Raw genomic sequence first — 12,411 nt, 5'->3', positions numbered from 1 at the left:
GGAAATGACCTGATGGCACATGACAACAACAACAACACAACAACACGTTCTTTTTTAAAACATCATTTTGCGTTGTGTTAATTTATGATTTATTTTCTTTTAAGGGGCAAGTATTTAATTGGGTTTTAATTTTTTTAATTAGAAAACGTTGTTCCGCAAATAAAAAGCAAAAACGCGACGCATCAAGCAAAAGCGACAATCCACAGACATCTAAAATCACCATCTAAACAAACTCAAAGACTTTTCAGTAATCTCTTCTTGTTAAGTGAATTTTGTTATGTTGGGTCCAAGGCAAGCCAAAAGCAAGCATATCAATGCAATCCATTGAGCAATTTGCCCTTTTGTTAATGTTTAAAGGTATGTGAGCCTGGTTCTTGAGCTTTTCTTAAGAAATAGGTGACGCATTGCTAATAAATAAAGGTATCTTGAGCTTTCCTTAGGACATAGGTGATGCCTTGCTAACAAATAAAGGCATGTGAGCCTCCTCCTTGAGCTTTCCTTAAAAAGCGGGCGATGCACTGCCAGCTAGCGGCTGAGAAGCTCCCTTGCATCCTGATGCTGATGACAGGTGCAAAAAGGAGGGTTAGCATTCAATAGATGCCTCTTGCCTGCCTTGGAGATCAGAGGCAGCAGACACAGCCATGGTTCCTCCAGACGTGGGATGCTCTTTCTTGGGCTTTTTGGATGCCAAAGAAACCGTTTCCTTGCATCTGAGGAATGCACCTGCAAGCAAAAGGAGGAACGTCCGGGTGTGAAATTTCTCTGGGATTTTAAACCTTTGATTTCTGACTTTGCCAGGTTGGTTCTGGTCCAGGCAGAAAAAGCAGCATTGGGATCCAGGCGTGGGGTTTTGGATGTTGCGTGGATGCTCTTTAAATTCCGACAGGACAGAGAGCCCCTGAGCCTTGGGAGGATATGCCTTTGCACGCTGAGAGGTCGCCTCTTTTAAGATGGGTAACAAGCAGACGATCTTTACAGACGAACAGTTAGACGCTTACCAGGTAAGTGGTGCTTGGGTTAACAGGGGCATTAAAAGTGCGCATCTCTATACATTTGTGGCACCTGGTTTATGAGACTCATGCAGACGCTGTCCAAGGTATTCCAGAAGATCCAGATGGAATGCGAAACACAGAAATAATGCAGTCTGACATCACTTCAGCTGTGATGGATTCATAGGATTCATAGTGGCACCTGAGCTCTTAGACAGAAAAGGCTAAATGTCTTACAAAATTGCAATTCCCAGGAGTCCTTAGCCCTGAGCCAGGGAGGTTAAAGCGGTGTCAAACTGCATTCATCCTTCAGTGTAGATGCAAACGTGGAAACTAAATCATTTTACACTTCAGCATCAAATCCAACTCCTGTCCTGAAATGGCGCTCTGTGTTTTCTCATTGGACCCAGCTGGGTGTTGTATTCCTTTAAAGCATTTTAAACAGTGAAGTCAAAGGCTTTGAGAGAAGATGCCAAAGCCACAGATGCTACCGAAACATCAGGAATAAACTCTTCTCGAACGTGGCCACAGAGCCCCCCAAAACCCACAAAAAACAATTTCAAACAGCCTTTCTATTTTTAACTAATTTTATTTTGTGTGTTATTCTTTTGTTTTAATATTGGAATGATTTAATTCTGTTTTAATGTAACACTTTTCTCCTTTGATTGTACTGTTTTTAATCTTGTAAGACTCTTGTAAGAGTCCCAGTTTTGGGGAAAGGGCAGGATATAATAATAATGATAACAATAATAATAATAATAATAATATATAATTTGGGTTTAGATTTTTAAAACATCTCCGTAGCAGATTGAAATCTCTAGGAAGTGCCTTAACCTGACCTTTCCTCACTTGAATAAGACTAATGATGTATTGCAGGGTATAAAAATGCCCCCAGATTTAGAGGTGTGTTTGTGGGTGCAGAATCCAAATACATGCAATCCAATGTAAAATTCAAATCGAATCCAGTTCCAAATGCTTCTGAGAACAAGAAAGTCCTATGGGATCCTGGGAACTGTAGTTTTGCAAGGTCTTTGGCCTTCCTTGTCCAAACAGGCTGGTGCCTTGCCAAACTACAAATCCCAGGATCCTGTAGGATGGAGCCATGGCACTTAAAGCACCGTCAAATGGCTATTTCTACGCTTTAGACACAGCCTATATTTATGTTGAGAAAAAGTAGCTAGCAGCACTGATTTCAGATAGATCCTGGATCTCATGAAAGGTCCTATATAGAATCTGAAGCTAATAAAATGTGTTGAAGGCTAGTATTGATCAAAAGCATCGTGGTTTGGAATCAATGAATTAATCTACAAATTTGAAAATGTTTATATTGGATGATCTTAATTTAAAGGACAATACCACTCCAGCGTGATCCTTTGGATTTTAGATCTAGGTTCTAGACCCTGGGAACTGCAGAAAAGCCTTAAAGGAAGTCACTGATCAAAATGGAAGATGAAATGTTTACTGCATTTCACAATAGAAGAAAATTGGAATAGATGATGCACAGCTCAATACAAATGGATGGTTGTTTTGGGGTACAATACCCCATAAAGGTTGCAGACATTTGGCGGTTGCTTCTGGGTGTTGAGGGAAACATAGTGCATCTGGCTCCACTTTTGCAACTCAAGGCATAATGCAAAATGAAATTAGCATTTGAAAACACTCTTTTTATGTCTCTCAGCAGATGTATACCTACTAGGACCTTGATCTTTGTTGTTGTTGTTGTTGTGTGCTTTTAAGTCCTTTCCAACTTATGGAAACCCTAGGAAACCCTATCATGGGGTTTCCTTGGCAAGATTTGTTCAGGGGAGATTTGCCCTTGCCTTCTTCTGAGGCTGAGAGAGTGTGACTTGCCCACTGTCACCCACTGGGTTTCATGGCTGAGCTGGGAATCGAACCCTGGTCTCCACAGTCGCAGTCCAAAATTCAAAAGAAATAATCAACCTTTCCATATTGGTAGTGGTGACTGGTGATGAATCTACTCTAGGGGTGCATCTGTATTGTAGAAATAATGCAATTTGGCACCATTTTAACTTCCATAGCTCCATCCTACCGGGATTTCTAGTTTCAGAAGACACCAGCACTCTTCGACGGAGATGGTTAAAGGCCTTGTCAAAATCCCACTTTTCCATAGGATGGAGCTACGGCACTTAAAGTGGCGTCAAACTGCATTATTTCGACAGTGTAGATGCACCCTAGGTTTTAGCCAGCAGTAGTCTGTGGGGCTGAGCCCACAGCAGAGAAAAAGCTTTATAAAAATAGAAAACATAGACCCTTAAAAGAGTTTAGATTAAAAACATGGAGTGGCTCCATCTCCTTCCTGACATGGGAACCTTAACTTCAGCCGCTCTGATAGCCTTGGCTGAAGAGCAGAGTATAAATAATAATAATAATAATAATAATAATAATAATAATAATAATTATTATTATTATTATTATTATTATTATTATTATTATTATTATTATTATTATATCCCATCATGGCTAAACCGTATGTTTTATGTTCACCCAACGTTTGTGTCATAGAGGAATAAATTCTGATGTGTCTGTTAAGACATCCTTGCAATTTTCTCTCTTCGTGAAATTGCCCGAACAGACTGGGAGTGATTCATCTTCTCCATATTTCTCCAGGCCAAAAGCATTTTAATTAAATTGGAATTTGATTGCCAGAACTGCAGCTGCTGCGATAAAGCAAATAAATGGATGAGAAGCAAATTTGGCTTTCCTTTTGCCAAACTATTTTTATTTTAAAGCTGGGGCAAAGCATTTTCTAAGTATCATCTTTATCTAGTTATTTAACATATCCCGGGGTGGCCGTGTTGGTCATAGAGCAAAATGCAGCATCTTCCAAAATCCCCCCAAACCATGATACCTTTATGGGGCCAAACCAAATGCACATTAGCCATGTTGCAAGCTTCCAAAGCGCCGCTGGATTTTTCATCATGTGGAGCTTGCAACGTGTACAGTGTGCATTTTAGTTATTTAACATGTGTGCTGACGGCTTAGAAAGGAAAATGGACTATGACAAAATAAATGTCTCCTATCGAATGGTTTCAGGCTGTGGCTTGACAATTACGGAGGGATTGCCATTAAGCAGATGGAGGGATTGATGGCCTGGAAAATGTTTTCTGAGGAGCTGTTGCTTAATGATAAAAGACCACAAGCTTTGCTTACAAGAGGTCCTCGGTTCGATTCTGGCATGTCTTGACCCCTGAGTTCCCCTTAGAAGTTTAAAATGAATTACATTATTGTTATTATTACAAAGATATAGCCATGTGAGTCTGTAGAATCGGAATGTAGAGAGCTCTTGTAGCACCTTTGGGAGTCGCTGAAAGAAAGTAGTTGGCGGCCTGAGCTTTCCTAGACTAAAAAGTCTACTTCCTTAGATGCATGTATTATTATTATTACAGCTGGCTTACTGTAGCCACGGATTCAAGTGTCCACAGCTTGAAAATATTCAGAAAGAAGTATAAATTCCCAAATAGCGAACCTGGATTTTGCCCCTTTTATGTAAGGGACACCATTTTGCTATTCTATTGCATTTAATGGGACTTGAGCATCCACGGATTTTGGTATCCACGGGGGGTCCTGGAACCAAACCCCAGTGGATACCAAGGGCCCACTGTAGGATTATTTTTAAGATAACGCTATTTCCCCTTCTCTCTCCTTCTTCCTTGCAAATTGGACGTTTTGATTCCCTTCCACTCTCCATTGTCAGCTTTCTTGTTAAGTAACGGCGGCCTTGGTTGCTCCTATCCAGGCTGATATAGTTACAGGGCAGCTTGCCCTTGCAATCGTGAGAGTTAACCTCCTCTTCTTTGTTACTCTGCACCAGATCTTTCATTGGTAAGTAGAACACTCTTTAAGTGATTGCTTCGGCAAAGAGGAAAAATAAGTAAGGTGTCTACCTGCGCCGGAAACCAATGCAGACTTAACCGGCAAGCTCTTGTTTCCCTTTGTGGCCTTTCAGGTGAAATTACTGTCCAGCCACAGCTCCCGAATCCACCCCCTGCCTTGTGTCCCTGTAACCCTATTCGACTACACAATACACCCAAGGAGGAGAGTCTCGCACTCCTGTCCCTTCGTCGGTGGAAGGAGAAGAGGTGGGCTTAATAATTGATGCTCAAGTGATGCACATCAAAGGACCTTGAAACCCACACCGGACAACAGGGTGCATCAGTCCTGGGCCATTTGGTGGACCGCAATCCCCATTGTCCCCAGATGGCATTGTTGAGGATGATGGGAGCCATAGTGCAATGCACCCAGATGGCTAAGGTGCTTCTTCTGATGGTGGTTGTGCACCTACAAGTCATTTCTGATTTATAAAGACCCTAAGGTGAACCTATCATGGGGCTTTCCTGGCATGATTTGTTTAGAGGAGCTTTGCCATTGCCTTCCCCTGAGGCTGAGAGAGTGTGACTTGCCCGAAGTTACCCAGTGTTATCATTGTTTTAATGGTTGAGTGGGGACTCAAACTCCAATCTCAAAAGTAGTAGTCCAACACTCGAACCACTACACTATGCTGGCTCTGACTATTGATGCTCTACTCAACCATTATTGAGCTTGTAAAGTGTGAAATATCAAGGCTTTCAGAAACAAGCAACCAGTGGGATTCCATGGTTGAGCTGGGATTCAAACCCTGGTCTCCAAAGTCCTAGTCCAATGCTGGCTCTAGAAAGAATGCATTTGGACACCATTTTAAATGCTGCAGTTCCATCCTGTGGGATCCTGGGGCAGAACACAGTTTTGGGCAGAAAGTGCCAGGTTGGATACTTACAGTTTTTCAAGGTCCTCGATCTTCTCTGCCCAAGAGTGCTGATGCCTCACAAAACTATAAATCCCAAGAGTCCGTAGGATGGAGCCACAGCAGTTACAGTAAGGTCAAACTGCACTATTTTTTACAGAGTAGATGCACCTCCTGGTCACCATCTCTTTGACTGGTTTGCAATATTAAAATATTAATATTAACACTGGTGCAGAAGCCTCATAGAATTATATAATTATTTGGTATCTTAATGTATTTAAATGCTATTTTAATGTTGTAAGCCGCTTCGATCCAATTGGAGAGGTGGGATATAAATAAATATTATAATGATGATGGTGGTGGTGATTAAAACTGGACAGGATCACAAAGGCCATCCAATCCAGCCCCCTGCCATGCAGGAAGACACAATTTAAAGCAGTTGGAAGATGCCTATCTAACCTCTGTTTATGAGAAGATCTCTAAAGGCGGAGAGTCCACCACCTTCTGGAGCTGTCTGTTCCACCGTTGAATGGCTCTTGCAATGAAAAAGGTCTTCCTAATGTTTCGGTGGAATCTTTTGTCTTGCAATTTGAATCCATCGGTTCATGTTTTAGCCTCTGGAGCAGCAGAAAACAAGATCGCTCCCTCTTCTATTTACATGATCTCCCTTCTGAAATTCAGAGATGGCTATTGGGTCAATTCTCAGTAAACGTATATAGGTCCCTGAGTCGTGCCTCGTAAGGTTTAGTTTCCAGACCTTTGGTCATCTTGGTTTCCCTTCTCCGGATACATTCCAGCTTGTAGATATCTTTCTTGATATTGACAAGCCACTGCCAAAGAGTGAAATAAAAATGACCCAGTGGGGTAGAGATCAAAACCCAATCGTTAGTCTGAACTTGGGTCAACCTATTGAAGCAGTGAAACTTATATTAGTGTTCTGGTATCATTCCTCAATTTATTTAGTAGTTAGATTTGAGAGCCAGTATGGTTTGCATGTTGGATGTGGATACTAGGAGACCAAAGTTCAGATCCCAGCTTGGCCATGGAAACTCATTGGGTATCTTTGGGCAAAGGCACACCTCCTCTGAAATAAAAGCCGTGAGACCTTTGCATTGTTCAAAGAGAGGGATGCTCTTGTAGAAGGATCACAGTCGCCACAAAGAGAGGGATACACTTGCAGAAGGATCACACTCTCGAGCCACTTATCTGCCCAAATAGTCCAGTGTAAAATCTCATTTTCTATTGGTGTTTTCTTTTGTTGACAGGATTGCAGCTTCTTCACGCGAAAGGAAATTCTCCGGTAAGCAGACCACCCTCCGTTCAGTGGCGTCCCCAGGGTTGGTGTTGCCCGGTGTGGTTGCTCACAGTGCCATCCCACCCACCATTGGCCTCCTCCCAATTCATACTGTACAGAACCCTTAGTGATGCTTTTTAATTTTATTTGCCCTAATGTTCCCCATAAATCATAATTCCCATAGGCCACTGAATGTAACGCTCATAGTTGTGATGTTAAACGATTAGCAAAATTAAAATTACGACCTTCAAATTTCAATAGCATATGCGCAGCCTAAATGTAGTTACAGAGACATAGTGAAGATCTGGTGAAAATGTGATGTTTTTAAAGGTGTCACCTGGTGCAGTCCGCACCCCCCTACTAACTCCACTGACTCCATTATTCCTTGTATTGGATGGGCCAAATCTTACTAATGCCATTATCCATGGCAGGACATTTCATAGACAAGGAGTACTTAGAGGTCCTTCTTCTGAAATATAGCCTACAGCACCGGGTCTTTATTGGCAGCCTCCCCTCCAAGTACTAATCAAGGCTGACACTGCTTAGTCTCCAAGACCAAACAGTGCCTCAAGGCTATTCAGGTCCCTTTTGGTTCATAGCCACTAGATAATCCATGGGTTATTTGATTGATTGATTGATTGATTGATTAAATTTATATGTCACCTTTCTCCTGCCAAGGGACCCAAGGGGGCTTACAAAGTTAAAAAGAAAGGTTTAGCTAAAAACATGCTATTGCAAAAGTTAAAAAACACACTCTCCAATTTACCGTCGATTCTATCGAAGACGCATCTATTAAAACAGTTTAAAAATACAGTTTGACGCGTAATTAAAAATGTGTATCTGTGTTGCATGCCTTCAAGCCATTTCTGATTTTAATCTGTTGTTCGTATATTTTTATTGAATAATATTGTGTATTAATTTTGTATTATGTTTCCATTTTCTGGAACGTACACCACTGGCAGGTCCATTTCATTTTATTGCTATTTTATGTAGCGCGCTGTGTAAACCTATAGTGCTTTATGAAATAATAATAATAATAATAATAATTATTATTATTATTATTATTATTTATGGCGACCCAAAGGCATTTTATCACAGGGTTTTCTTGGCAAGTTTCTTCAGAGTGGGTTTGACCTTGCCATCCTCTGGGTTTACATGGCCATACAACTCCCTCCCTTCGCAAAATGCAGAACATACTTTTTCAAATACTACTCTAATGTGTGGTTAAGATCATTCAAATATATTTAATAATAATGATAATGATACAAAATATCTCCCTCAATTCATCAGGCTGTGTGAGAATTCATTTAAAAGCATGGCACGCTACTTTGATCATACAGAATTCTTCCTTGGGAAATGGTAAGTTTTGATTTCAGACACACACAAAAGTGCCGCTTCGGTGTGCAGTGTACCCAAAAGGTAAAACAAAAGTGAACCATCACTCTTTGTCCAGCCAAGGCTGCAGGACTTTCAGTTCCATCCAAGAACGTATCTCTGCAGGAGAACAAAATGTGTCACGGGGGCAATGGAGGGTGGAACGGGAAACGGAGTAAATGGACAGAGACGTTTCATAGCGCTTCATTGATGCCCTGCATGCTCAGGCCCTAGCAAATGCCTTCCTTATGAAAAACCCATGTTTAAGCTTGTCAGACTTCAGAGCCTGTCTCCGGTTTTTGTGAATTATTTCCAAGCAGGAGATGAGGGTACACATTTCCCACTTTTGGTGGGTACAACTCCAAGCGAGAGGAAAGGGCTCTTTGCAAACTCTCAACCCAGCTGGTAGTGTAGCAGCTTGCTCCAATTGGCAAGGCTTCATTGATTTGTGGAGTTGAAGGCTTTCATGGCTGGCATCCATAGTTTTTTGTGGGTTTTTCGGTCTATGTGGCCATGTTTCAGAAGAGTTTCTTCCTGACGTTTCACCAGCATTTGTGGATGGCATCTTCAGAGAAATGCATTCTCTGACGATGCCAGCCACAGATGCTGGCAAAACATCAGGAATAAACTCTTCTAGAACATGGCCACATAGACCGAAAAACCCTCAAAAATCCACTTCATTGATTTGCTACTACAACTTCCATACAATTGCCAGGAGGTCTATATATATTTATTCAGTTAGCATCCTCTTTCCTTCCAGTGAATGGATAAAGACTTTTCAGAGTGGGGTCAGGGCTCACCTTCTACTCTGTTTTGCATCCAGCTTTGCTGGAATAATAGGGTCCAGTATGGCATAGTGGTTTAACTATGACTCTGGAGACCAGGGTTCGAATCCCAGCTTGGCCATGAAACCTATTGGGCATCCGTGGGCAAGTCACATGCTCTCAGCCATAGCAGAAGATAATAGCAAACCTCCTCTAAACAAATCTTGCCAAGAGAACTCCACCTTAGTTTTCTTGACTTATGGTGACCTTACGGTCACCATAAGTTGGAAATGTGCTAAATGTATCATGGAGTTTGATCTGTGGAACCAGCCTTTGGGAGTGATTTCCAAGAGGAAGGCTGCTACAAAGGAACCCTTGCACTGTGTGTTCACAAATGCAACCTCTCACACTGTGGTTTCATAGTAGTCAAGAGGAAGACAGCCATTGGACCTGTAGGATGCCTGTAGCCATCATGTTGTATATAGACTTGCATTTTTTGCTCCATCTTTTCAACAAGAACCCATGGCAGCTTGTTCGGTTCTTACCGTCGCACCCTGCCCATACTAAAAAAAATGCCCAGGACAACTGTGAAAGGCTCACATCTGGACAGCCTTATCGAAGCTAATCAATTTAATGGCAATCTGCCTGTCTCGTTTCCCATGTTGGTAGTAATTTCAAGAAAACTCGAAAAGGAGTGGGGAGAATGATGACTGATGCTCATCTTCGGCACAGAAAATTAATGGAATTGAATATCACATTAGCCATGTCGAAAGGGCCATGGATAATGGATGGAGACAAAAAGCAGATGACCAGGAAAGCATAGCAGACATCAGCTTGAGAGCATGGCTATGTGAGAGAGGATGCTGCAAAACAAAAGAGCCATGTGATGTGGCAATGAGGTGCTCTGGATTTTGGTCCTATTCTTTGCTCTTTTGGAAGAGGTACATCCTCTCCCCGCAGAAGGAGGATTTTGCCTTAGATTTGTAAGGATGATTGTAAGGACTCATAAATGTCTAGGACCCCAATAAAGGAATGGCATCATCTGGTATGGTGAATTGTGTCACTCCCATTGACCTCCTGTACCAAACCATACAGACATTTTGTGAGAGCTGGCAGGTGAGAGACAGAAAGAAGAGACCCAAGAGATAGACTAATAGAATAGAGTAAGTAAGGGTTTTTTCTGTATCAATGTCACACATAAATAGTAATTCCTATATATCACTGAATGCAATTTATTCATTTATTATTTCCTTTATTCATTTAAATTTGTATGTTGTATGTTTCATCTTATGGTCACTCTAAGGCGATCCTATCATAGGGTTTTCTTGGCAAGATTTGTTCAGAGGAGGTTTGCCATTGCTTTCCACAGAGGCTGAGAGAGTGTGACCTGCCCAAGGTCAACGAGTGGGTTTCATGGCTAAGCTGGGAATGAAATCCTTTATATCTTTCCCAAATCAAGGTGCATCCCACCCTTTGCTGGCCAAGTTATTTCAGAAATTTTTATCAGCACCTTATCACTTTCCTGGCAGCAATGGGAAAACATTACAATCATTTAAGGTAAAGAGCTCTAATGCAAGTATCCCCAAACCAGAACTTGCAACTCTTGCTTTTTTGATTCCAGCTTCCAGAATCTCCCAGACAAAAGGGCCATGGAATTCTGGTAGCTGTAATCTAAAATAAAGTCATGTTCCTGAGCTCTGTGATCATGCTAAACTGAATAAATGTAAGTGTTAACTTGGCTTGTTGCAGTGTTGAAATCTGCAGTTTTGATTTGTTTAATTCAGTACCTTCCCGTCGTGTAAGTTCTCCCACTTTTATTCACGACGCTTCTCCATCTGCCAGCCCATCAGAGTTTATTTCTCCCTCTAGACTGATACCAGCTTGGAGACCAAACCTCAGCTCCAGATATCAGGAATGCTTATCATCTTCTTGCAGAGATGTCGCCAATGAAAAAGATGCATGGCTTGGCTTGCAAACTGCTGAGTGAGGCTGCCGTTTAGCAAGGCCAGCCCATCCATCCATCCATTGGACAAATGGGATATTTCTCCTGGAGGGCTGCCCAGCTTCTGCACACACCCAGCTCTGCAAATCTTCCTGCTCTGCACAAGCAAAGCTTTAGTTTGGGATTGTGAGAGCTGGCAGGCGAGAGACAGATGGAAGGGACCTAAGAGCTAGACTAATAGAATCATAGAGTTGGAAGAGACCCCAAGGGCCTCTGTGTGTGTTTGGTATGCTGTATTTAGAAATGTATTTCAAAATCCCTGACCACCCCACCAATATCTGAAAAGGAAGATGCATTCCAAAGTGAATGGGTTGAAATCCTTTTCTTGCACAAGTTGACCATAGAGTCACTCTAGAGGACATCTAGGTGCCTCTTTAGGCATCAGGAGGTCTTCCAGCGTGACTCCATGGTCAAATTCTGCCTGAAATATAGGCTTTGTGGTTATCCATGATTTTCATGAGCCATGGTAAGTCTGGGAACGTATCCCTCAACGAATCCAGGGCATGTACTGCATTTATAAATGACAGGAAAGCTCTCTCCCCAACTGCCCCACAGATATGTGAAAAGAAGGTGCATTCGAATGGGTTGAAATCTCTTTTTGGCATGCCACAATCGACTGGCGTTATTGTGGGTATGGAGAGGAAGAGTTAATGCACTGTTTAATGCAGCTTGAGGTCTAATGGCCACTCAGGCCTTCCTAATCAATGAGCCATTAGCAGCTCTTATCTCTTCTTCTCAGCAGCAGCCTTCCTTCCTCTTTGCTGTTCTCAATTCAGTGACGGTGCATCTCTTCTTCCGTTGGGTGGAATGTGGTTCTGCAGCTTGGCAGAAATCAATGAGCATTACCATCTTTTGCAATGCAAAGAGCACAGGGTGCGATTCACACACAGTTCCTTATAAAGGTCCAGTTCTCCAAAGCTTCCAGGAGGAAAGGAATCTTCACTTGCTGACAAAAAGACAGCGAGGAAGTGAATGCCAAAGCCTGGGAACAGCCACCAAGAAGACCCTCTCAATATTTTTACCAGGCACACATGTGAGGAGAGGAAGACTCCTTCTAAAGCTCCCTGAATCCCATGGCACATCTGGCTTTTTAACTTCAGTAAAGTAACTTTTCCAAGCTCTGTGTACAATAATGGTCACTGGTGCGTGTCTGTGTTTGTACGGATGTGATCAACAAACAGAACTAGAACTGGAAAATGATCAACATGTTTCAGCTTTTGCCTCTTTCAGGTGCCAAAGACGAAACT

General features: G+C 42.1%; 1 protein-coding gene across 2 annotated transcripts in view; it reads left to right on the top strand.

Annotated features, from left to right (window-relative positions):
* The first annotated feature begins 209 nt into the window (after positions 1-209).
* Positions 210-12,411, top strand: part of CIB2 (calcium and integrin binding family member 2) — a 24,868-nt gene continuing 12,666 nt past the window's right edge. Inside the window, exons 1-3 of one of the 2 annotated variants that reach the window (XM_042471463.1) lie at positions 210-357; positions 799-1,001; positions 6,996-7,030. In XM_042471463.1, the coding sequence (XP_042327397.1) occupies positions 951-1,001; positions 6,996-7,030 (86 nt within the window). In that variant the 5' untranslated portion in view covers positions 210-357; positions 799-950. Of the gene's footprint in view, positions 358-640; positions 1,002-6,995; positions 7,031-12,411 lie in introns of those variants that run through there. The other variant, XM_042471462.1, reaches the window with a different exon arrangement.

The sequence above is a fragment of the Sceloporus undulatus genome, chromosome 6 (assembly GCF_019175285.1).
Source record: "Sceloporus undulatus isolate JIND9_A2432 ecotype Alabama chromosome 6, SceUnd_v1.1, whole genome shotgun sequence".
NCBI lineage: Eukaryota > Metazoa > Chordata > Lepidosauria > Squamata > Phrynosomatidae > Sceloporus > Sceloporus undulatus.
Note: the sequence above shows the minus strand (reverse complement) of the source record. Positions and strands in the feature narration are given on the sequence as shown.